Here is a 26,341-nt window from a genome sequence, read left to right as displayed (position 1 = left end):
TTGGCACTTAATCCTATCTTTATGATTAATTATGAACTTAAACTGATCACTTTAACTAGTAAGATGGCATTGGTACATGCCAACTTAATGGGATTTGGAGTCCCATGGCACGTTTCTAGCTCTACCATTAGGGGTAAGTCCGAGTGAGCGTAGCACCAGCACTCCTTATGGGCACTGGTCCTGGTGCTGGCTGCTCTACTACCAATTCAGCTCTCTATTATTAATGACTGGAGAAGCATTGGAGGATGGCCCAATTTCTTGGGCCCTGCCACCCACATGGGAGACCTGAAGGGATCTCCTGGCTTCTGGCTTTGGCCTGGCCTAGCCCTGACCATTGTAGCCATTTAGGGAGTCAACTAGTGGATGGAAGACCTCTGATTCTCCTTCTGACTCTCTGTAATTCTGCCTTTCAAATAAATAATCCTGTTTTTAAAGGTGCATTTCTTAATCCATTTGGGTTGCTATAACAACATATTTTAGACAGATAATGAATTGATAGAAATTGCTCACAGTTCTGGAGACTGGGAAGACCAAGATATTACTTCTGTAAATTTAATGCCTGATGAGGGTTCTCTTTTCCTCATAGATGATACCTTCTTTGTGTTTACAGTATGGTGGAAGGGACTTGGTTTTTTTTTTACAGTGGCAGGCAGTAACTCCACTGAGGAGAGTGGTGCCTCATGACTTAACTACTTCATCTCTTATACTATCACATTAGCCATTATGTTCAAATATAGAATTCTGGAGGGTACATCAATATTTAGATAGCATTAGTTGTATTATAATCATTTTCATTTTATAGAAAACCGAGGCACAAAGAAACTAAGTTAACTGCTCAAGGTCACACAGCTAATAATTAAAAAATTTGGGTTCAAACTCAAGCAATTTAGTTTCATAGTTTTTCAGATAGTGTGTGTATGTCTTTAATTTTTAAACTATATTATCTCAAAATTTTCTCTCTAGGGACAAAAATGAGCCCTAATTCATAGTGTTTGGTGATGTGTGCAGTGTAAATACTCCGACTATGACTAATTTCAAGGAATTACCAATTTAGCAGTTGGCTCTGCTGGTAAATGTGGTTCCAGCACAACACTGCTTTAGTCTCATTCAAACTAAATTGCCTGAGCCTGGATTATTTGGTATTTCTTTTATTCTGAAGTATTCCTTAGTTTACTTTTCAACTGGCCTTAATTAAAACGAACAGATCAAGAAATGAAGATAAATAATACTGGTTTATTTAGGAATAGAAAGAATTATTTTGACATTTACTGTGCTTACAGATTTTGCACAAGTTTGAAAGAAATAGAGATAGATTGTTAGCAGTTAGAAGGGACTTCTGTTTTTCCACATCTATGCTAAGATCTGATCTCCCTAGAAATAGTATATGTCACCATCTAAATTAAAGGAATGAAATTTTAATTAAAGAAAATAAATGAGCAAATACATCTAATGCAAGCATAGGAAGGTCACAAGCTTAAATCAGTTGACAAATTCTTCAGTCCACTGTCCAACCATTAGAAGTATAAATAAGTTCCTTTCCCTTGAACTCAGAAGTAAATATGTTGATCATAGCAACTTTAATTTCCATTATGTCCATGCTGAACATGCCAATTAATTTATCTTACAGACGAGGATGCCACAGCACTTCCTTATTGGCTGACCCTGGGTTGTACAGGAAAACATCTGTAATACATTAACTACAATCAAACAATTCATATTTTTGTAGACCTCATTATCTGATCTTTTCAACATCATAAGATAGCAGATGAAAGCATACCAACATATGAACAGCATAACACACAACAGAGTATTTTAAACATGCCTTTTAGATTTTTTTTAAAGGTCTAGGAATCTTAACAAAACATTGACCAGTAGAGTGACATAAATAGGTCTTAAATTATCTTCATAATTAGTATCCAATTAAGACATATTTATGTCTCCAGTTTTTATTCAAATGAATTTAATTATACTATTAGATATTAAATGAGTTCAATTATGTTGTTTCCAAATTCAATCACAGAGCATCAGAAGTAATGACACTTTGAATGAAAATAAGTTCAACAATTAAAAATTATGGGCTTTGAAAGTATGTCAGTCTAATATCAATTAAAAATACATTATGCCTGTTATTTACTTTCTAAAACAAAAAGGAATCATTTAAGTGCTGTTTCGATAAATGTTTTTAAGTTTCTGTGTATAGGGACTATATGTTATTTCTAAAAATTTTCAGGTCATTATAAGAAAATCATGCTCTATTAATAGTTTGAACAAAGGGAGGGTATTTAAGTATTGTGAAATATATGTCAAGGGTCGGTGCTGTGGTATAGTGGTTATAGCCACCGCCTGCAGTGCTGGTCCCAATATGAGTGCTTGTTCAGGTCCTGGCTGTTCTACTTTCAATCTAGCTCTCTGCTATGGCCTGGGAAAAGCAGTGGAGGAGGACTTAAGTCCTTAGGCCCCTGCACCTGAGTGGGAGACTCGGAAGAGGCTTCAGGCTCCAGGCTCCTGTCTTCGGATCAGCCTGGCTCTGGTTGTTGCAGCCATTTTGAAATAAACTAGTAGATGGAAGATATCTTTCTCTCTCTGCCTCTGCCTCTCTGTAAACTCTCTGCCTTTCAAATAAATAAATAAATCTTTAAAAAATATATATGTCAAATATTTGGTATGCAGTATTTTAACTGCAATCTGTTAAAATTTGAACTATATCAGCCAGTACTTGATTACCTTATGAAAAGAAACAAGGGGCGGGATGGCACTGTGGCGCAGCGGGTTAACGCCATGGCCTGAAGCGCCAGTTCAAGTCCCGGCTGCTCCTCTTCTGATCCAGCTCTCTGCTATGGCCTGGGATAGCAGAAGATGGCCCAACTCCTTGGGGCCCCTGCACCCACGTGGGAGACCCAAAAGTTGTTCCTGGCTCCTGGCTTTGGATTGGCGCAGCTCCGGCGGTTGTGGCCATCTGGGGGGTGAACCAGCAGATGGAAGACCTCTCTCTCTGTCTCTACCTCGCTCTGTAACTCTTTCAAATAAATAAAAGAAATCTTTAAAAAAAAAAAAAAAAAGAAAAGAAAAGAAACAAGGGTTAACATTTAGGTGGTTTAGATAAGATTCCTAAACAAAAAAATTGGATCTTTTGGAAATTCTATCATAATTCAATATCCACTGTGTAAACTATAAGATAATCTAAGATTATTCTTCTTGGCCTTTGTTAAACCATTCTTTAGGTTTTGAACTTGTAAAACTAGTCTTTGTTCTTAACATACCTGCAGGAGTACATTGTTTTACTTCAAATACATACATACATATTTATATTACAAAGGACAGCAAATTAAGCTCTCTTTACTAATTACTATTGACGGTATCAAGAACTGTGAGGGTCAGAGATTTTACCCTGCTTATCAGCTAACAATTTAGCCTACCACAGTTTCACGGAAACTGGCCAAAAGCATGAGACACCAGGGTCAGAGACAAAAGATTTTCATTATTCACAGCACAGCAAATGACATGACCTTTGTGTTTGGGTTCCCACTAAGTCCTGTGGTGGGTAAACAGAGGCAGGTTTAGAAATACACTGCATACAGTGAGCTTACATCATAGCTGAGGGACTTTAAGTTTAGGAAATCCTAATCTTTTATAAGAGGGCTGCAAGCAAATCCACCTAACTCTTGCCTCAAGGGACATATGTATGCCCTCTGCCTGTCAAACCTCCAGGCTAAACATTATTGAAAAGAGTCCTGCACAAAAGCTAGCACCATTAATGTCTAAAGAAACTGCAGGTACTATCCACAAAAGTTCTAAACTAAGGATACCACCTTCCTCATTGGCTTTTGGTAGACTTAAATAAGATAATATGGGTGAAAGAGCTTAGTACTAAGTGTTTAACCAATGTTGGCTACTATTATTATATATTACCTTAGCACATACTCAGATGTAAGATCTTTAATATTCTGGCTTTCCTCACTCTTTATGAAAATGTACACTTTTTTCCTTTAGAGTAGGCTTTACTTTTTAAGGCCAGTTTTATGTTCACAGCAAAAGTGAGACAAAGGTATAGGAATTACCTTTTTATCCTCTACCCTCACATGTGAGTAGTCTCCCCCAATATCAACATCTCTCACCATGGTGGTACATTTGTTACAACCGATATATCCATACTGATTCACAGTTTACATGATGTGGTATGATACCTATCCACCACTGCAGCTATCATAAAGAAGTTTCAATGCCCTAAAAATAATCTGTGCTTTGCTTATTCATTCTTCCATTCCCTACCAACTCTTAGCTGGAATTGATCTTTTAACCTTTTCCAGAATGTCATATGGTTGGAATCATACAGAATGATTCCTTTTATCTTTTTTGAAAAAATGCTCTTATTTATTTTGAAAAGCATAGTTAGAGGGAGAGACAGTGAGAGAGATATCTTCCATCTGCTGGTTCACTCCCCAAATGGTTGCACTGGCTAGAGCTGGGTCAGTCCAAAGCCAGAAGCCGGGTATGTCTTTTGGGTTTCCCATGTGAGTGCAAGGACTCAAGTACTTGGACCATCTTCTACTACCAGGTGCATTATCAGGGAACTGGATCAGAAGTGAAGGAGCCAGGACTCAAACGGGTGCCATATGGTATGCCAGTATTGCAGGTGGTGGCTTTACCTGCTGTGTCGCAGCGCCAGCTCCTTTGATTCTTTTAGAAAACATTAAAGAATTCTAAGGGGCTGGCTCTACCATGGCGTAGTAGGTTAATCTTCCACCTGTAGTGCCAGCATCCTATATGAGCGCTGGTTCTAGTCCTGGTTGCTCCTCTTCCAATCCAGTTCTCTGCTGTGGCCTAGGAAAGCAGAAGAAGATGGCCCAACTCCTTGGGCCCCTGCATCCACATGGGATACCGGGAAGAAGAACCCAGGTCCTGGTTTCGGATTGGCGCAGCTCCAGCCATTGCCGCCATTTGGGGAGTGAACCAACAGATGGAAGAATTTTCTGTTTTTCCCCTCTCATTGTCTGTAACTCTATCACTCAAATAAATAAAATCTTTTATGATTTTTTTTTTAAGAATTTATTTATTTATTTGAAAGTCAGAGTTACACACAGAGAGAGAAAGGTCTTCCATCCATTGGTTCACTCCCTAATTGGCCGCAATGGCCGGATCTGCGCAGATCCGAAGCCAGGAGCCAGGAGCTTCTTCTGGGTCTCCCACGTGGGTGCAGGGGCCTAAGGACTTGGGCCATCTTCTACTGCTTTCTCAGGCCATAGCAGAGAGCTGGATTGGAAGTGGAGCACTCTGTTCTCAAACCGGTGCTTTAGGCCAGGGCATTAACCCACTGTGCCACAGAGCTGGCCCCATAAATAAAATCTTTAAAAAAATTAAATAATTCTTAAGAAAAAGTGACCCTAACTTTTCCACTCAACAACACCTTTAATTTTCTCTTACCTTCCTATGAGTACGATTTTAAGTATATATTTTTTAAAAATTATAATTTTTTCCTACAATTTTGCTTGTCATTAGTTTAATAACTTTGACAACACTTTAACCATTTAAATATATTGTATATATCAGTTAGGATACAGTACTTTACACTGGGTCACAATAGCAAAGGCTTATTTCTTGTTCATACTCCAGGTGCATCATGTATTGTCACGGGGTCTGCATTTTATGGTCCCTCAAGGACATAGCTGATAGGAGCAGCCACCATTAAATTGTCATGCTTGAACAAAATAGAGCTCAGGAAGGTTTTAGTTTCCACTCCTGCTTAAAATTCATTATTAGAACTGGTCACATGGTTGTACTACATCACCATGGGGTGAGGAAGAGAACAGAACCATGTGCCATCTACGTGTAGCTAGAAATGTGTGCTGAACATAATTCATGAGTACCAGTTTTATTGTGGCTAGTTTAAATAAGAATCAAGTCACAAGTCATTGATGCCCCATTTAAACAAAGGAAGTGAAAAAATTTTTAAAAATTTGTTCTGAGGACTAATCAAAGCAATTAAAACTGAAGCACATGAAATTATCAAAATTTTTATTACCTTCTGTGGTTAACATTTTTCTTTTTGCTTATTGCACTAAAAATACAAAACCCTTGAGTGAAACTCATCAGCAACCTCTGGGGTAATAACGAAGAAATTTTGATACTGCTGATAGCAACATTATTTCCTTTTCCTAAGTGCTGCTTTAAACTGAACTACAATAATACTCAATTTTCAGTAAACTAAGCTCCTTCCCTATGCTAGTAATGAAATGCAAGTTACAAACTGAAAAGAATAGAATTAGGTAGATAATTAGTACTCTAGTCTATGTACTATCTCATATTTTACACCTCTCTTTCCATATCTATACTTTTCCATTTTCTCTCTCTACATATAGAATACATACAGAGATACACACCCAGACCTCTGTATGCTGAGCAAGAAATAGAAAAGTTGATAATCTGAGCAATAATATTACTAGTCATACAATCACTGCTTAATGCACAGTTTTTGGTAAGGACAATATAATTTCACCTAAGTAGTATTCAAGTGACAGACATTTTCTACTCCAAGAAAAAGATATCGGCAGAATGAGGTCAAAGCTCTGAATTGTCACCAAACTTTAACCTGTGCCATGTGGTCTAGTACATGTGTGCAGCAAACTGCCTACTACTGTCTGCCATGAAAAGTTGGATTATGACTGAATTTTCTAAGGTTCCCTTCCTAAACTCTTTTCTTGCTTTTTCCAAGTTTTTGTGAATCATTTATAAGCTCAATTTATTTATGATTGGCTTACAATTCCCTTTATCAACTGTGTTCTTTAGCTACTTTCCTACATGTCGTCTCACAATCCCAATGAACACTGTTACATGGTCAAAGAGTGTGTACACATTGGGGACTAAAAAAATTTTTTTTCAAAAGAAGAGGGAATACATCTACGGTATTTCAATTTCATAATAAAATCTAGAACCTAAATAAAGTTTCCAAAGCTAATTCAGTCTGTCTGTCTGTCTGTCTCTCTCTCTCTCTCTCTATATATATATACTTCAGATACAGAGGGACATTATATGTATCAAGGAGAAAGTGAGTTCAAGAGAAAATTTTTTAAAACCACAAGGTGGTTTTTGTCAGCTGATCTCCCAATCTGTTGGGGGAGTAATAGGCCATGAGTACTTTATTTCTCCTTTTTCTAGTGGTAAATGACTGCTTAACTAATTAATGGACAGCAGATACCAAAAATAGGAGTATCATCTTGATATAAACATATTCCAAGTTTAAATCCAGCTTCTATTCCATGTTCAAGGCGTGGTATCAAATTTTTGACAAAGCTCATGGTAACCCTTGAAAGTAAGACCTCTTATTTTACCTTGTTTGAAGCTGTAGGACAGTTTTCTTATAAGCTGTCAGCAATATTTGCTAATTCCAGATTCCAAGGCCTCATCCATATCTCATTAGGAACACAAAGCAGAGGGTATTTTTAAAGAGGCTCCTGGACAACTTAGATCCATAGCCAGTTCTGACAAGTGACCTATACCATTCCACAAACTAGAGCTTTTTAATCTTAACCTGCCACCAGTCCTATGATTTATATTCTTCTTTATTATTCTTGTAAATTAAACATTAAAATGGTTGTAGTAAACACAATAGACTACTATTGTTGGACAACACTGTATGTAGTTTTACTGATGACTCTTGTTTTAAAAGATAATAATTATGAAGGAAAAGTTGATCCCAACAAAGCACCTGTCCAACCTCCCTAAAGCTGTCAGTCAGACAGCAAACTCAAAAGGTAGGGAAATAATGCTGAGCTGGACATTAAATTTACTGATTTATTTCTAATTGCAATTCTCATTACTCTGAGCAAGAAATCAGTACAATTACAGTAAAAGTCAAACTCCCCACACCATTTTCAAATGGAGTGAATATCTATAGCTAACAGAGCAGAGAGCATTGTGGCATAAGAATCTTCACACATTGAGAGTTCCATAAGAGGGGGTAAAAACAACAGAACCCAACATATTTCCACATAAGAAGATTCTCACATTTTCTCATATATGCAAAACAAAAAGCATCTGTATTAATAACATTCTTCTTTAAGCAAAGGAATATTGGGCAAAACTAATAATCAGTGGTAAAAAACATATCACTGTAACACACTGAAATTCCATCAGCACCAATACTCAGAGTTACTGTTACCCTTTTCTTTAGATCTAAAAAGCTTGTATACTTTAATTATTTTCAGTATCCAAATATAGATGATTTCTTTTTAGCTTTAATATACCACGGTGGAGAAAAATCCTCAGAGTAACAATTTCTTGTAATATTGGTCAGAAATTCAAATATCACTTAAGATTGAAAAAATATAAAATTTATACAAATAGGTATTCATTGTCAGGAAACATACAAAGCTTAAATAAAAACAGAATATGAAAAAAATTTCAGATCTAAAAAGTGAAAGTGCTATTTCAGCAATAATTTCCATCTGTGCTTATTTTACATAAAGAGAATATATGAGGAACACTATACGAGGATAGTAACCTTTTCAGCCTTTGTTTCTTCCTTCTTTAAATATAGACGACGGAAAAGATGGATTAGATGCAGTCTACTTTTTCCTCGACTGGATGATTTTTTAGAGGATTATAAACCATGAAGCTAAACTGTTTAAAAGTTGGAAGTTTATTGCAAGCAGCACCTGTGGCCAAAGAGAGAAGGTTGTTTGGTTAAACGTAAGATGCATATTTACAAACAACATAGATACTGTTTATTTGGCTGAATATGGGCTATTGTGTTCATAATGTACAACTAAGCCACATGGATGTTATATGGGTCTTGTCCTTCTTAGTTCTGAGTAGCTTACAGTGCATGAAAGAAAAGAAAAAGGTAGTAAGCTATACCTGACTTGCAGAAAACTACCTGATTTTTTTGTTCCATATACATGTTGTCATTGCCACTATTGTTTCTGTTTTCACATCCTTTGCTTACAAAAAATTACTGAGTCACTTCCAAAAACTTTTGTTCCCTAGCCATTAGAACATTCCCATCATTCATTCATAGCCTACTGACCACCTCTCATCCCCACCATCACTCCTTAATCTTCTCTTACTCTTCTAGAAAGTGAGAAGAGTTAATGTCATGATGCTCTCTGTCTAATCAAGCTAATCTTCTAAACACCTGTGGGTATCCTCTTCTACTAACATTACTTTAAAATAAAAGAAACTAGTCAATTTTAAATTCATCTACAATTATATAATTATCATTTTGCCATCCTGCTAAATACAACCTTATGTCTTCTAAGGTTATTTCTTTAGAGGGAATCAATGAAACTAACTCATTTTATATATAAAGCCTTTCCCACCTCCGGTAACTTTTATTGACTTTTGATCTTAGTACTTAAAAAAGAATAAGGAATTCCTCAAACAAGTTTTTCAAATACAGAACTGTGGGAAGTAAGAGATCAAAGAACAATAATAAGCAGTCTAACCTAATAAGTCATATTGATCAGTAAGCTGTGTATCTTCCCCATCTGAAAATGCACTAATGAGAATCAGCAGTGGTTGATCTTAAAATGCTTTGAAACTGTGCTGGCTCATATGGAAAGTAAATGAAGCAAGAGACATTCCTCAAACACAGTGCAAAAATAATTCCGCTAACTTCTTTGGTTTAAAATTAGTAATACATCTTGTTCTTTGGAGCCCCAAGAAGATATAAATGGCTGAAACATTTAAATAATGAATAGAAGAGAAGTAGGGGAGATAATTTTTCCCTATCTACTTCTAATTAGTAAAAGCATTTGACTAGATTAGCCCATCTCAACATGAACTGGAGCTAAAACTAAATTTCCTTTAGGACAGATGTGAAAGATACAAATACCCACAGACAGGGTCGTAACTGCCAGCAGTAAGTTGAAGCAGGGTTCTATGTACAGTTTTTAACACTTTCTCGGTCTTGATACTCAGTGCCTACAGTACACAGTCCCTTTTTCTATTGAATGTAATGTATTATATTCTGCAATATTTAAAAGTGTATGTTTTAAACGTTAGCTAGTTTTTACAAACACACTATCCTAACACAACTTACCATAACTTCCAGTCACATTGGCACATATAACAGCCCCAAAGAATTTTGGAAAATGTTTCTGAATTCTTGAAATCACTTTTTGGCAAGCTGTGGTTGGGTATTCTCCTCTTCTCATGTATTCTACAGCTTGGTAGCTAATTTCAACAGAGGTGAAATGTTAGTATTACAGAATAAATACTAAATCCAAATTCAATTACTTGAAGTTAGAAATTTAAAACTATGATTGTCACATTTGATAGAACAGGTACAAATAAACAAGAGTTGGTAACTCCTGTTAAAGCAACAACATCAAACCAAGGAAACCTGGATGTGATGTCAATCAACCAACCCACCCATTACTTTCAGAAAAGAACTATTATTTTTGGCTTTGGCTTAGTAACTGTAATTCTGTAATATTAGAAGTCATTAAGAATAGAAGTTATATTTAAAGGAGAAAAGGGGCTAAAATCAAAGGTGAAAATATTAGGCAAGTGCAAAATTTGTAGTTAAAGTAATTAATTACAGACAACGACTGTTCTGCCTACTTTTATCAGTGATCACAGTTCCTTTCCTCAGTGGCCTTCCATCAACTTTTTTTTTTTTCCCATCAACTGTTTAAACAGAACATAGGTATTCTTTCCTCGGAAGTAGGGTTAAAAATACTATTTTATTTCACAGCTGATTACCAAATTTGAATGATTGTAACTACCAAAACAACAGGCAAAAAAAGTGCAGATACAATTTCTCCTAAGCTCTTGTGCACACAAATTCAGATTACACAGCATGAAAAATTTTCTATCTTGATGGAGAAAATATCTGCAGAAGATCTTTAAGATGCACAAACATAAAAGCATACCTTGGTAGGAAGCGCATCAATATATCACCATCCCCAGTGGCTGCAGCTGCTCCAGCAGTATCATCAGCATAGGCCCCTGCTCCAGGTATTGGGGAATCTCCTACACGACTTTTGAGGGGGAAAGTACAATAATTTAGGACTGCAATTGAGTGTAAACTTAATTTTGTTAAGACATATTTCAACAATAGGGGCTATTTCTACTTGGCAACTGATTATTGTTTTAAGTAAATTCTTCAACAGAAAAGATTTCCAATTTCTCAACTTAGATTTTCAGAAGCCAATACCAATTACGTAAGAATTTGTTATCAGAGGTGTAGTTAAAGAACTTGAACTCACAGAAACAGAAATTACAATGGTTATTACCAAAGGCTGATGAAGAAGGTAATGAAGAAAATGTTGGTTAGGAAAAAAATTCACTTATTACAAGATGAAAAAGTTCAAGACAGCTATTGTACATCATGGTGGCTATAGTGAATAACAATGTTATATATTTGTGTTAAAGACAGCAGATTGTGTTTTCACCAAAGTATGTGAGATAATACATGATAAATAGCTGATTTAACCATTCCACAATGTGAATGTATCAAAACATCATGTTGTACATTAAATATATATAATTTTTACTTCTCAATTAAAAGAAACACATCTGTTAAAAGATTTTATCATTCAGTTATATACCAAGGCACAGAATTATAGTAACTATTCTTATAGTAACTATATATATATAGTATATATATAGTATATATAACTATAGTTACTAATACTAATACTATATAATTACTACATATAGTAACTATATAGTAACTATTACCATCTTTTATTCAAATATTTGATTATTCATATGTATTCAAATATATATTCATATATATTCAAATAAAAATTATTTTACCTTACTTAAAATCTGTTCTTGCTTCCTATATTGTATATTAATTTTTACAAAAGTTTTTCCTTATAAAAAACCTTTAATACTTTTCTAAATATTTATGCTTCAAAATCTAGAACTCCTTAAGGTGACTTAAGACTCCTTGAAATCTGGCTCCAAGCTTCTCTTGCAATTTTATCTTCTACGGCCTCCATTCCAGTCCCTCCCTCCTATTCTCTCTCCCACAAGTGTGGGTGCACATACATATACAATTTCTTTGCTAGCCAGTGGGAGTCCTGAACCTGAAGTGTGTACTACTTTGTATCTGCTTGTGTGTTTGTCTGAACGTCCCTCTTTCCCTTCTGTAGACTCAAGTTTCCACCACTGCTCTATTGGCTTTCACATCCCATCTGCGAACCCTGAACTTCAAGGTATTGGATATGCCTCTTCCTTTGGCACCTGGCAGTCAGTAACATATTTTCCTTCACATTTATCTTAGCTCTGAGCCTTGGGCTGTGCTTTGTGTTGCACATCCTCTGCAGCACAGACTACTTTATGTTCAGTATACACTTAAAATATCTATTCCTTTGGAAACACTAACCCAGGTATTTTGAATTTTATACCATTAGTAGATGTACCAGCAGCAGTGTGTCCCATCTTATGGATTACAACCATGCCTAGAAGTAAAACAAAAAAAACTATCTATATCTATTTATAGATAGATATAGACATATATAGTTACACTAAAATATAACTAAATAATTCCGCAGTTGGTATTTGCTAATGTCCAAATATCTATCTCCCCCAAATTCATGTTTAAATTCTATTCTACCAAGTCATGACTTTAAGAAGTAGAAAACTCAGAGAGATGATTAGGTTATGAGGGCAAAGCCTTCATGAATCAGATTAGAATCTTAAAAATGAGTCGTCAGAGAGCTGACTAGCTTCTCCCAGCATGTGAAGACAGAGAGAAAGTGTCACGTGTGAGGCAGGAAGTGGGCTCTCACCACTCATTGAATCTGCTGGGGCTTAGGTCTTGGACTTCCCACCTTCCACACTGTGCGAAATACATTTCTTGTTGATAAGCCACCTAGTGTATAATATTTTGTGACAGCCTGACCAATTAAGAAAGTAATACAAATATGTTCTTTCAATAATTTTAGGTAGAAAAAACCCCAAAAACTTTGAAAATATTGAAAAATATACCATGGGTATAATTTGTTATTTTCAATGAGCTGATTTCATAGCATAATTTGTTAGACATCCCATATCTTCAACTCTTCTAATTGGTCAACTATGTTTACCATGTTTTAAAAAAAAATCACTGATACAGACTAACAGAAATTTTTAACATTACAGCTTCAGGAAAATTATTTAAGGTCATTTGAAAATGGCAAAGAACATAAAATCATAAAAGAACTACATATCAGATAAATATTTAAAAATTTACAAGTGAATGAATAGTCATTGGATTTTAGGGGTCTTAAAGTAATCTACCAAATCACATCCAATGATAAGAGACACACACACACACACACACAGGTACTCCAAGATGCTTGTGGAAGAAAGAATCAAAAGATAATTTAGGGGTCAATATTTAGCCTAGCAGTTAAGATACCAATTTTTTTTAAAGATTTATTTTATTTATTTGAAAGAGTTACAAGGAGAAGTAGAGACAGAAAGAAAGGTCTTCCATCTGCTAGTTCACCCCCAGATGGCCACAACAGCCAGAGCTGCACTGATCTGAAGCCAGGAGCCTCTTCCGGGTCTCCCACTTGGGTGCAGGGGCCCCAAGGAGTTGGGCCATCTTTTCCACTGCTTTCCCAGGTCATAGCAGAGAGCTGGATCGGAAGAGGAGGAGCCAGGACTAGAACCGGCGCCCATATGGGATGCTGGTGCCTCAGGCCAGGGCTTTAACCCACTGTGCTACAGTGCCAGCCCCAAGTACCAAATTTTTAAGAGGCCTGCAACAGTTCAATACCTGACTTTGGTTTTTGACTTCAGTTTCGTGTTAATTAAGAACCTGGGAGGCAGTGGTGACGACTCAGATAATTTTCTTTTTTTAATTTATTTGAGAGGTAGAGTTACAGACAGTGAGAGGAAGAGACAAAGAGGAAGGTCTTCCTTCCGTTGGTTCACTCCCCAAATGGCCACAATGGCCGGAGCTATGACGATCTGAAGTCAGGATCTAGGTGCTTTTTCCCAGTCTCCCACATGGGTGCAGGGGCCCATGTACTTGGGCCATCTTCTACTGCTTTCCCAGGCCACAGCAGAGAGCTGGATTGGAAGAAGAGCAGTTGGGACTAGAACCCGGTGCCCATACGGGATGCCGGCGCCACATGTGGAGGATTAACCTACTGCACCACGGCGCCAGCCCCAGGATAATTTAATTCTTAACACCCTCATGGGAGTACTGGATTTAGTCTTAGCTCCTTGCTTCAGCTCAGTCCAATCCTGGTCATAGGGGACATGTGCTGAGTGAACCAGAAGATGAAGATGGGAGCTCGCCTTTTTTTTTTTTTAAAGATGCGCTTACTCACCTTAAAGATTCTTCCATGAACTTTTTTTTTTTTTTTTTTTTTGACAAGGCAGAGTGGACAGTGAGAGAGAGAGAGAGAAAGGTCTTCCTTTTGCCGTTGGTTCACCCTCCAATGGCCCCCGTGGCCAGCGCACTGTGGCTGGCGCATCACGCTGATCAGAAGGCAGGAGCTAGGTGCTTCTCCTGGTCTCCCCATGGGGTGCAGGGCCCAAGCACTTGGGCCATCCTCCACTGCACTCCTGGGCCACAGCAGAGAGCTGGCCTGGAAGAGGGACAACTGGGACAGATTCCGGTGCTCCGACCGGGACTAGAACCCGGTGTGCTGGTGCTGCAGGTGGAGGATTAGCCTATTGAGCTGCGGCTGTTGGCCTCTTCCATGAGCTTTTAGAAGTGCCCCCGTATACACATACACTTGGGTGGCAGGGAAAGGGAGAAAGGGGAGTACTTACTTGGTAGTTACCATAATCAAAATAAACTCCGGTACATGAATAGTGATAAAAGCAAGCCACTGGAAGGTAATTACCTAATCTTTAACCATGGAAACTGTATAAAAGGCAAATTACCTATAGTATCATGACCGCAATCAACTCCTGTTTCCTTACAGGTAAAAGCATCCTGCTTTAAGATCCCAGATGGCTTGTAGGGTCCACAGTATTTTGAAGAATCTGGTATAACATTCTATAAACAAGATTTAAGTTTTATTTTTTAGAAAGGATGTTTTAAAAATTGGCAAGTAGTTATGTACAATCACTAAACAACCAAAAAGACATCTGGTAACTCAAAGATAAGAATTAAAGGCTTAAAGATTAGTTAAATCTTATGTGAAAACAGATGGATATATAATTTTACTAAATACCAATTCCAGTCTCAGAATTCCATAATATGAGTTAGATATCTATATGGTATGGAATAGGTCCCTGATTTTTCTCTTTACACACCTAACATTTAAAATACAAAAAAAAAAAAAAAAAAGATTTTTCAGGAGTTATTAATCCTCAAAGGAATTAGGTATACAACCTTTAAAATCTGTTCCTTGGCCAAAGAAGAATTCTGATTTATAGTAAAATCTGCTTTAAATTTTTTTTTCCCTAAAACTAAGTTTATGTGAATTTTCTATTTTGTACTATAGAATTCCTTTTCAACCTTAAAGGCATAAGAATATAATCTAAATTCCCAAATTTAGATTGTGTATATACAGGTTCAGTATCCTTTATCTGAAATGCCTGAGACCAGAGGTGTTTCAGATTTTGAATTCTGGAATATTTGCATATACATAATGAACCATCTTGGGGATGGGACCTAAGTCTAAACACAAAATCCAGTTATGCTTTATATATATATATATTTATATATATATCATATGTATGTTTATGTGACATATATACATATATATGAGATATATATATATATATATATATATATATGTATATATATATAACCAGAAGGTAATTTCATGGAATATTTTTAGTGTATCTGTGTTTTAACTTCAACCCATCACACATGGTTAGGAGTAGAATTTTCTACTTATGACCTTATATTGGTTCTTAACAATTTTCAGGTTTTAGAATATTTTGGATTTTGGAATTTTGGATTAGAGATGCTCACATCATATTTGTACAAACCTGGTTTTATGACTGGTCTCTGTCTGGTACTAACACTACAAACTCCTTGGTTATGGAAAGGTAATTAGGACTTTCAGAAGAAACAGATGAAGTTAAGAAACTCTCAAAAAAGACTGAATAGCAAAGGCAAACTGATTTATCCTAAAAGATAAAACACAAATTATCCCCTAGGAATACTCTAGACACCTAAGAGTATAACTTTCAAGGTAAATAAGATTAAGATGTTGGATGTAATTTACATATATAAAATCTAGGAAGTATTTTAGAATATGCTTTCTAAGCTCTGATTCTTTTAGACTTTGTTATAAGGAAATAAAAGCAGAGCAGTTCTGATTGGGGCAGCCCTCATTCAAACTTCAGTTTGAAACCCTTGCCAGAGATCAGTAGTTCTCAACACTGAATGTGCGTCACAGGCTGCTAGGGCCCTTTCAGGAACATCCATGCCCAGAGCATCAACTAAAATTGTTGCTTCTTTTATGCAGCCATGATGCTAACCAGCACCTTAGATAACAGGCAATAAAGAGCAGAAGGATGTCACTTAATATTTTTAAATAACTTCCCTTTTAAAATTAAGTATGTATACATACCCTCCAATAATTTGGCTGGCAATTCCTGGCATGCCAATCTGAATGAAGCGCTCGAGAATCATTGGTAGATAAATCTTCATTTACAAATCCCATACTTTCAGCAAACATGGTGGCTGCATATTGGGAAGACAAGAAAAGGGTAAATTTATCAAGTATCATCTTTAATTAAATGTATTAGGTCAGTTGTCTCTTAAGTGAAACACACAAAGACATCCAGGGGAGTCCAGAGACTATTTAGAGATGAACAGTTTTAAGGAAATCCATTTCTGTATCTTCATCTTCCACATATTCTTCCTAAAACGGATCTGCCTGGGATCTTGAAGCATGTGTTATGACAGCTGCTTTTCCTACTTGCCTCCACAATCTCCTTCCTACTTTACAGAAGAAAGGCACACCTCTCACCAATACAGAATCTTCCTACTCTAACCAGGGGTGCAATGCCAGGGGCATTTGGAGACAAATGGATTCCATTGAATGGGCAGCAGATCCTTTTGCTTGTCACGTAGTTTCCAATTCTGCATTTTAACAAAATTGAAGAAAATATACTGAGTTTGTTATATAATATGTCACTAAGAATAATGTTTGTTTATAGGTTACTGTATGATTTCTGATGCATAATGGGATGCATTCAAATAACTGAAATGGTCATAGCAAACTACTTCCAGTACAATCTTCTTTTTCTAATAATGCTTCTTAGGTCTTAACCTATAAAACCGTAACACAGCAAGAGAGCTGATGCTGAATCCTGCTTCAGTCCAGCAATTACTCATTTATAGATAATAAACTATTTTTGAATCCTATCTTAAAGATAGTGAGATTTAGAAGGTAAGTACCTTATTTAGTTAAATAGGTATTAAGTAAAACAGTTGGAATTTGGATTTAGGTCTGCTTTTATCTGCTCCCATATTTTATACTGAGTCCTATCTTTTCACAGTGAAGACTATAAATAAAAGACTAGAAAAAAATTTCAGTACAGTTAAAAAAAATACCTGATTCTCCTACTAAAAGTGTGTGTGTTGTATGTTCCAGGACTTTCCGTGCCACACCAATAGCATTTTTAATTCGTCTAAGATCTCCTACTGCTCCTACGTTCATAGTAGTGCTGTGAGAAAAAGATGCAGTTAGATTATTTTCATAAATTCATAGATAAAATAATTGAAAATATAGCCATGAAATTCATACAGAATCCCCAGATAAGAAAAAATTAAGGAAAACACAGAATATCAATTTACCGTATATCTACCCCAATAGCACTGAATCCTCAGTTTCTCTTAGCTCATTTTAAGTATGAATTTGGAAGGAGGCTTTCAGACTTCAAGTTAACCAAACCATAGCATATGTGGCAGGTGTATGATTTATAAGATCAGGAACATATTTTAAGGATCTACAAAAAATTCATGGAAAATGCATATTACAAAAAATCTATGTATAGATTTCAAAAATTTTTCACATGAAATATACTTATCTCTCAATTACATTTTTCTATGAACTTTTTGAAGAACCCTTATATTTGTGTAACTTAGGATTTTTCCAGTCCTAAGGAGACTACATACTTCCATGTAATATATTTTTTAATAGCTTTTTATTTATTTTACTTGAAAGGCAAACAGAGAGCTTTGTCTGCTGGTTCACTCTTCAAAAGTCCACAACAGCTGGGGTTGGGTCAAGCTGAAGCCAGAAGCCAAGTCCCCTACATCGGTAGCAGGGACCCAATTATTTGGACATCACCTGTTGCTTCCTAGGAAGAACATTAGCAAGAAGCCAGAAACAGCAGCAAAGCCTGGTCCTGAATCCAAGCACTATGATATGGGTTGTGAGTGTCCTAAGTAGCATTGTAACCACTATGCCAAATGTCTACCCTCCCATGTGATATTTTTATTACATTTTTTTCCTTTCAGTTTAGAAGGAATCTCCTTGTGTTTGGAAAGCCCAAGTACAATAAGCTAGGGTTTTTTTACTTAAGAAAAAAACTCACATTGTTCTTTCAGTTGAAGACTACAACTCTGAAGATAATGCATCATGAAGCAAAAGGTACAGACACAGACAAATCCTGAAGAATGCTCTTACCCATCCATGATCATGGCATCCAGTGTGGTTTCTCCAAGTTCATCAGGACTTCCTCCAAAGCCCACAGTGCCATCACACTGGTCCTTCTCACACTCAGCACAGCCATTCTCAACTGCATCCAGAGTTGAACCGCCAGATGCTAATGTCCTCCATGCTGTGAATAAAATCCCAACAATACTTGTCTGTATTTTTTGTCAATGCCAAATGTATTGCCAAACCAAAAACATTTGAAAGATTCTACTTGAAAGCTTTTTTTTCACATTTAAACTAATGTTAATAATTTAGTTTATCAAGTAGTATAAAGGAGTCACAAAGAGTCAAATTATGTAACTAGTGACTATAACGGATCCAAGCACTTAGATATTGCTGCAAATTGAAGGCTTTTTCACTTATTAAGGTCTATTTCTTCTATATGTAAGTAAAGAAGTAAGTATCCTCTTTTTCTTCAAAAGGAAACTTTACTAGTTTCCTTTTGTTCCTTTCATTTACTGTAAGACATACCAAGAGTACTTTCAGACCTCCTCTCCCCAACCTGAGGCTGCTAATATGTTAACTTTCCGGGCAGGATTAACCCCACAATGTGATGGGTTACACTTCTGCGTTACAGGCGGGACTGTTCAGAGAAAATCAGTAAATAGGCTGCAAAAAAGATATTCCCAGTGATAGATACAAAGTACAGCCTGGCCAGGGAACAATCTGTGTAAGCTGCTGTGTGGAAAAGGGGAAGTGTGCGAGGTTTCAGACCCGTGGGTCCAGAAGCACAGAGTCAAGTGTTTAAACTGAAAATAAATCACAGCCTTAATTTCTCCCACATGCATCATCATTAAAAATATGCATAATGTGTGGGGCTGTTGTTATAGTGTAAGCTATAAAAGCTCCAGTCTATTGCACCAGCATCCCATGGGGTGCAGGGCCCAAGCACTTGGGCCATCCTCCTCTGCACTCCCTGGCCACAGCAGAGAGCTGGCCTGGAAGAGGGGCAACCGGGACAGAATCCGGAGTCCGGACCGGGACTAGAACCTGGTGTGCCAGCGCCGCAAGGCGGAGGATTAGCCTGTTGAGCCATGGCGCCGGCCAGGAAATAGGTAATTACAATGTGACTTCACGTGCAGTACAACATCTTCATTAACAGATTTTGAGGTGAGTACTGTAGAGTTACAATTGTCATTTTAAGAAGAAAACAGCCAGAGAGGTTAATTTGCTCCAGGTCAGACAGCTAGCATGTAGGAGAGCCAGAATTCCAAGGCAGCCACCTTGGCTCCAGCGGCCACACTGTCAGCACTATGCTATGCTGTGGAGGGAGGGCAAAAAAGGGTCTTTATTGAAAGAGAAAAAAATTCTTTGAAGGATAGGAACTACTGTTGGTAAACACTTGACTCCATGCTTCTGGACCCACGGGTCTGAAACCTCGCACACTTCCCCTTTTCCACACAGCAGCTTACACAGATTGTTCCCTGGCCAGGCTGTACTTTGTATCTATCACTGGGAATATCTTTTTCGCAGCCTATTTACTGATTTTCTCTGAACAGTCCCGCCTGTAACGCAGAAGTGTAACCCATCACATTGTGGGGTTAATCCTGCCCGGAAAGTTAACATATTAGCAGCCTCAGGTTGGGGAGAGGAGGTCTGAAAGTACTCTTGGTATGTCTTACAGTAAATGAAAGGAACAAGCATATTCAATGTGAGTATGTCAAAATAATGGTATGTACAGGATAACATCGAGACACAGAATCAGATGGGGCTTTAGGGCAGTAAATCCGGGAATACTTCTTTGAAGAGGTGATACCTTAGCTTTGCGGTTCTCTAACACTGTAACTCAAAATCATCTGGGAAGCTTTAATAACAAAACAAAGCTAAACAGCTGTCCTAGTACTAGCAGGTGAATGAAAATCTCAGGAGGTGGGGCCTGGGCAAGAAGATTTTATGAGAAGCTCCGCAGATATTTTTAATGTACGGCCACTGCAGGAACCTCGTGTTACAGATGGCAAGTAGGATACAACACGGAACGCAAACGGGAAGCTAGGCTGTGTTTGGGAAACTACTGGTCGTGAGCAAGCTGAAGCACGGGGTTCTGCAGAGAAGCGAGGGGTTGGACAGGAGAGGTGGAGCGGCAGGAGGAGACACCCCGCGAAGAGAGTGGATGTTAGGCAGAAACACGGCCTAGGTGGCCCTGGCAGAGGGAAAGTCAAAAGGCCCTGAGGTCGGCAGCAGGGTGCGGGGGAGAGCAGGCCCTAGAATGCAGCAGTGGCAGGTCCGGCCGGAACAAAGGTCAACACAAAGGACGCAGCGACGTAGGAAGGGCAGGGAGGAGTGGACACAGCGACTACAAAGGCTCGGCCCAGCATGGCTCTTTTCTGCCCTCCCGACTCCCCTAACTGCAGCGGCCTGTCCTCGCCCACCCGCCGCTCCGCACCTGCTTCGGTTGCATTCTTAAAAGGCCAAGTATTGAGGACCAAGGGTAGAGGGCCGCAGCTGCGCACGAGGGCTGGGCCGAGCAGGAGCGGCGCGAAAAGCAGGGGGAAGTTCCACTTCCGCGCCATGGCCGCGCTCGGAACTGACCAGCAAGAGAGAGGCCCCAGACCCCGGCCCGCGCTTCCCCCGGCGCCTGATCCCGAGGCCCCGCCCCCTGGAGGTCACGCTCGTTCCCGTCGGGGCGCGGCCAGGGCTGCCTGCGCTCTCGCGAGAACGGGCGTCCTCGGGTGCCGGTCAGAGAGCTCTTCGAGGGAGTTGTGCAGATATTTTGTTAGTGGTCAACCAAACATTTGGTTTCTTTTTTTGTCAGAAGTAGACAGAGCTTAATATTGGAAAGTCAGTATGAAGTTATGCAACCCTTGGTTATAACCGTAGGAACTTAAGGTAATGAGTGGCTTGGTACTACTTGGTTTTTACAAATTAACTTTTTAATTGAAAGTTGAAGTTGAAAAGTTTGCCAGACTCTAAGGTACTGTAGCATTCCCGGCTTCGGGGTTCCGGGAATAGTTATTGAGTATAAGTGAAGCGTGCTTGCTTAGGACCAGAGCCGTTTTAGGGTTTTTTGGTTTTTTTTTTTTTTTTTTTTTTTTTTTTTTTTTTTTCCTGCTTTGTAGGACGTCCTTTCATTTTAGGTCTCAGAGCTGGAAGAAGAGGACAGACAGCTGGGAGAGTAGAAATTTACCCTTTACAAGGCGCACTGAAGTGCACCTTCCTGAACCTCCAGGCAAAAAAGGCTACTGCCACTCCTTTTTGAATGTATTTTACCTTTGGGCCTGGCGCCATTAAGTGCAAAATGAATGTTTGAATCAACGGAGAGATAGAGTCTGTGCACGCACGGTAGAATCTGCTCGTTTTGAAAATTCGGTTGCTGGACAGATATGACCAGTAATCCCCTTTGGGGCTCTGGAATGCTTGCCTATGCTGGAAGACAAATAATTTTACAGAGCATCTGTAAATCTATCCAGACTTATAAAAATATGAACTAGGAAAGGAGTTGTGAGGCCTCCAAAACCTTCAAGGCTCCTATTGTGAAGGAATTAAATACATATTTTAAACAGCGTAAGATAGCCTAGAAGAATTATCCTGTGGCAAAGAAGTGCCATTAAAAAGTTAGATGTATTTAAAGAGAAATGTTCGAAGTTCCTTCTGTGGAATTTTTGGAGAAAAGTCATTTGTGTTGGAGTAATCAGCATAAACTAATGCCAGGTGAAATTTGAAAGATGCATGAAATAGAGAAAGCAAGGAAAACATAAATTGTCCCTTGAGTTAATTTACCTTAACACTGGAGCTGAGTATTGTTTATACAACTTATGAAACTAGGACAAGCCTTCAGCAAGACATAAATTATAATACATGGGAAATTGGTCCCAGTGCTTACTGTTCTCTCTAGCTTCTTCCTAGTTCTTAATGGTATTTGTGTCTTCTGACTGAGAAAGCATGAACTGTTACCTCCTACTATATCTATTTTCTAAAAAATCCTCTCTCCTTGCTTGCAACTAAAGTTCCTACCAGAGAAGCAACTAAATTACACAATAGTGATAATGTCCCTGAGAGTGTCTCAATATGTCAACTTCCCGGTGGATATTTGTATTTAAAAAATTTGCAGTCTCAAAGGAATTTATCCTATTCAATGGCTTTTTAAAAAGTTATTTGAGAGACAGATACGACAGATAGCTCCCATCGACTACTTCAGTCCCCAAATTCTTGCAAGGAGTTGGTATGGGCCAGGCTGAAACTGTAACCTTGGAGACAGGAACTCAATCTCTGTTTTGGTGGCAGAGTCCCAACTACTTGAGCCATCACCTGTTCTTTCCCAGGGTTTGCATTAGCTAGAAGGTGAAATTGGGAGCTGGAGTCAGGGTATGAATTTAGGTGCTTTGATATAGGATGCAGGTGTCTTAAACAATAGGTCCAATATTTGATGGTTTTATAGTGACCAATACTCAGTGGATCCAACTTCCCAGTTTGCCTAAACTTAAAGTCATCTCTGTAGCTATGTCTTAATCAAAGAAATTAAGTTGGGTTTGATATTTGGATTCCTTCTGTTTTATTATTTTACTGACACTTGGATAGTAGTTTGCATTCTAGCATTGGAAATTACCTTATATTACTCTGATTTAACTTTTCATTTGAGCCTAAATCTGAGTCCTACTTTATTTTGGAGTAAATCTAGATGGAAAGAGATCTTCAACAATTAAGTAGCCTACTTTAAGAAAAATAGTCCACAGTTTTTCCAGAATCCTCTCCAATTTTCATTCTTTTACATTATTAATGATACATAGCAGAGATAAGTATCAATACTGTTAGATCAAAGCAATTCATTTAAAAATTATTTTTATTTAAATTTATAATGCATTACACAGTTTTGCATGGTAAAATATTAATGTTTCTGAATAGCAGTTACTTGTGACTAGCAATACTTCGGGAGGATTCTCAATACCTGATTTTAAAACTCAAGGTGGCAAGGTATTAGCTTGATTAACTCACAGCTGAAACACGCTTTCCTCAACTATGAAATAAAAATAATGATAGTGCTCTTTTTTATTTTACAAAGTTTTATGAATGAGGTAAGAGAGATGAGAGAATGGTTGAATTCTGGGCAAAGTAAATAAAATTCTGTTTTAATTTGTAATTATCAAATATTCATCAATTGATAGCAAGGAAGGGGCAGTCTAGAAAAATATAAAGCAGTGAAAAGTAATCAATTTGTGACATAGAAATTTTCATAGGAGTAACAAAGTGTTGGCCAGATACCGATAATGCATTTTAAAGTAAGAACTTTAGAATTTCCTTGGCTGTATTAACTGAAAATTTATGTTTTCAGTCTACTTTGAGGTATATAAAATTTGGTTTAAATGTTTATAAAGATAGTGCATGGCAGGCTTGTGTGATTTCTGCATGTCTTAAAAACAGCATCCTCAAATCTTCCCAAGGACAAAGCCCCGAATAGAACCTTAAATGATGTTACAAATAGAGCCTTTCTCTGTATGTGTGTGGTGGAGGTGGGGTGGGAATGAGATTAGGGGGGGGCGATCGCAGGCAGCTGCAGGCTCCCCTCCATTCCCTCTAAACTTCATGGCTTTCAATTTGTCAGTCTCAGAAGGATGAAGAGTTGAGTCTCTCCTGATAGCATTTGAAGCTGTGGTTCCACAGAGGATTTAGCACTGTAGTTGCAGGGAGTCTAGGTATTTCAAATCTGAGGCTTAAAAAACTAAGCCATCCCCTCCGGCTTTTGCACTGATGCTGTGAAATCCATTTGAGAAATATGCCCATGTTTTGCTACTTGTTCAAAGCTGTAAGCGTGACTTGGCATTGAAATAATAATAATTCTTTTTTTCAGATCTCCCCCACTGAACCATTACCTGGGTTATCTAAATACAGACTATTTGTTTGATTGGCATTTGCTCCTGTCAGTCTGTAACTTTAAGTAATGATTTTTGCTGATGTTAGAGCATTGTGGCACCCTGTTTTTCATTTAAATCCATTTTTACCTTAATCCAGGAACTCTTGATGTTACTACCAGATTGTACATTCTGGATATAATTAGAGTCATTATACTGAAATAAGTGTCATCTTATTATTCCTAAATGAGAAAAGAGTATTATTCTGAATAATTTTCCTGGGTCATGCCCCAAAACCGTTTGTCGAAACAATAGCAGATTCAAATCACAAACTTTTTTTTTACTTTTTAACCTTTAAAAGTCATCTTAGTGACTTATAAAGACTAAGATTGTATGTTAGAGTGTTGGCTTGTTAAGTGATTTCTTTTTCCTAAAAATAACTTATGTGCAACATATTTTCAAATTGTAGTTGTGATATGGGGCCACTGCTAAAATAAAGTTCTCATAATGAGGATATGGTAGATCATTTATGTTGTGGACCTTGCTTTTTATGACAGTTGTTTATAAATGTCATGATGTCTTCATAAATGTGATTCATTACAATAATAAAGGCCTAGGACAACAGAACCAACTTCATGAAGTCTTCTTCCACTTTAAAAACTACTTTGACATTGCTAAACAGTATCATGGATTATTTTATTAAATTATTTTAAATTCAATAATGAAAACAAAATTCTAAACTAAAGATGATATATAGTAAGTAATCCATTTAAAATAGTGTCCATTTATTGATCAGTATTTAAATGGAAAAGTATTCTAATAACACATATTCTGTGATTAGCTTTACAAATAATCTGTTATTTCCAAGTGATTCATATAAATATTTAAAAGGAAAGATTATATGTGAGTTAGTTTTGTTTTTCATTTTGTAAAAATACTTATGAGTTCTTTCAATATCTCTAAGTACTCTAGCTCTCATTGAAAATATCCAACTTTTTGGGTCATAGCTGTGGCACAGTGGATTAAAGCCCTGGCTTGAAGTGCTGGTATCCCATATGGGTGCTGGTTCTTGGCCAAGCTGCTCCTCTTCCAATCCAGCTCTCTGCTGTGACCTGGGAAAGCAGTAGAAGATGGCCCAAGTCCTTGGGCCCCTGCACCCATGTGGGAGACCCGGAAGAAGCTCCTGGCTACTGGCTTCAAATCAGCATAGCTCCGGCCGTTGCGGCCATCTGGGAAGTGAACTAACAGGTGGAAGACCTCTCTCTATGTCCCTACCTCTCTCTGTAACTCTTTCAAATAAATAAAATAAATCTTAAAAAAAAAGAAAATAACCAACTTTTTAACATTTTGTTATGTATCTTTTTGGTGAAAAATCGTGATGTTGTACACACTGTTGTATAAATTGCTTTTTAATTTAATTTATCTTTAAACTCTTTGCCTATCATTAAAATGTGTGCTTTTTATACATTTTTATTGTGAAATATAAATGCAGAAAAGGGATTAAACATAACATTGATAAAAGAAATTTGTAGAAAATGAAAATCCATCAATCATGTTGACAGAATATTGTCAGTAACGTGAAAACTGCTAACTTTCCCTACAAAACATTTTTTAAGAGATTTTGTTTTACTATTATTTTTGAAACTTATTTTTATTTATTTTGAAAAGCAGAGATGGGCAGAAAGATGCCTGCCTGCTGGTTCCCTCCTCAAATGCTTGTAGCAAAGGAGGCTGAACCAGGACAAAGTCAGGAACCAGGAACTCATTTGGGATGTCCAACATGGGTAGCAGAGATCCAACTACTAGAGACATCACCTACTGTTGATGCTAAAATCAGGAGTGGAGCTGAAACTCACCCACAGGTATGCTAATATGGGATGCAGTCATTTCAAGCAGCATGTTAATGACTGTGCCAAATACCTGCCTCCAAAGATTTGTTTTTTTTAAAGGTGTATTTATTTAATGATTCATGTATTTATT

The 26,341-nt window shown here is 37.5% G+C and overlaps 1 protein-coding gene across 2 annotated transcripts; it reads right to left on the bottom strand.

The window, feature by feature from the left end:
• Nucleotides 1–1,234: 1,234 nt before the first annotated feature.
• On the bottom strand, nt 1,235–21,158 carry AGA (aspartylglucosaminidase). 2 transcript variants are annotated; one of them, XR_009868166.1, is made up of 10 exons: nt 20,962–21,158; nt 18,549–18,702; nt 17,471–17,583; nt 16,482–16,594; nt 14,836–14,950; nt 12,335–12,410; nt 10,872–10,979; nt 10,037–10,170; nt 8,498–8,651; nt 1,235–3,038 (listed from the first exon to the last, which is right to left on the bottom strand). XR_009868166.1 is itself a non-coding variant. In XM_062212645.1 (9 exons), the coding sequence occupies exons 1-9, from the start codon at nt 21,086–21,088 to the stop codon at nt 8,551–8,553; spliced, it is 1,041 nt and encodes a 346-aa protein (XP_062068629.1). In that variant the 5' UTR covers nt 21,089–21,158; the 3' UTR covers nt 5,996–8,550. The 2 variants fall into 2 exon arrangements, 1 of the variants encoding a protein (XP_062068629.1); XM_062212645.1 differs by lacking the exon at nt 1,235–3,038 and having other exon boundaries at nt 5,996–8,651.
• Nucleotides 21,159–26,341: the final 5,183 nt, after the last annotated feature.

Source organism: Lepus europaeus, chromosome 16 (assembly GCF_033115175.1).
Source record: "Lepus europaeus isolate LE1 chromosome 16, mLepTim1.pri, whole genome shotgun sequence".
NCBI classification, from domain to species: domain Eukaryota; kingdom Metazoa; phylum Chordata; class Mammalia; order Lagomorpha; family Leporidae; genus Lepus; species Lepus europaeus.
The sequence above is the reverse complement of the archived record's forward strand: the minus strand, read 5'-3'. Positions and strand labels throughout refer to the sequence as shown.

Excerpts from the sequence above, each read along its gene's own strand:
- AGA (XM_062212645.1), bottom strand. The coding sequence starts at position 21,088 with ATGGCGCGGAAGTGGAACTTCCCCCTGCTTTTCGCGCCGCTCCTGCTC. Across the intron at positions 16,595-17,470 it reads ACTTTTAGTAGGAGAATCAG|CCACCATGTTTGCTGAAAGT; the intron begins GTATTTTTTTTA and ends CCCAATATGCAG. Across the intron at positions 8,652-10,036 it reads CAATGTGACTGGAAGTTATG|GTGCTGCTTGCAATAAACTT; the intron begins GTAAGTTGTGTT and ends CTTTGGCCACAG.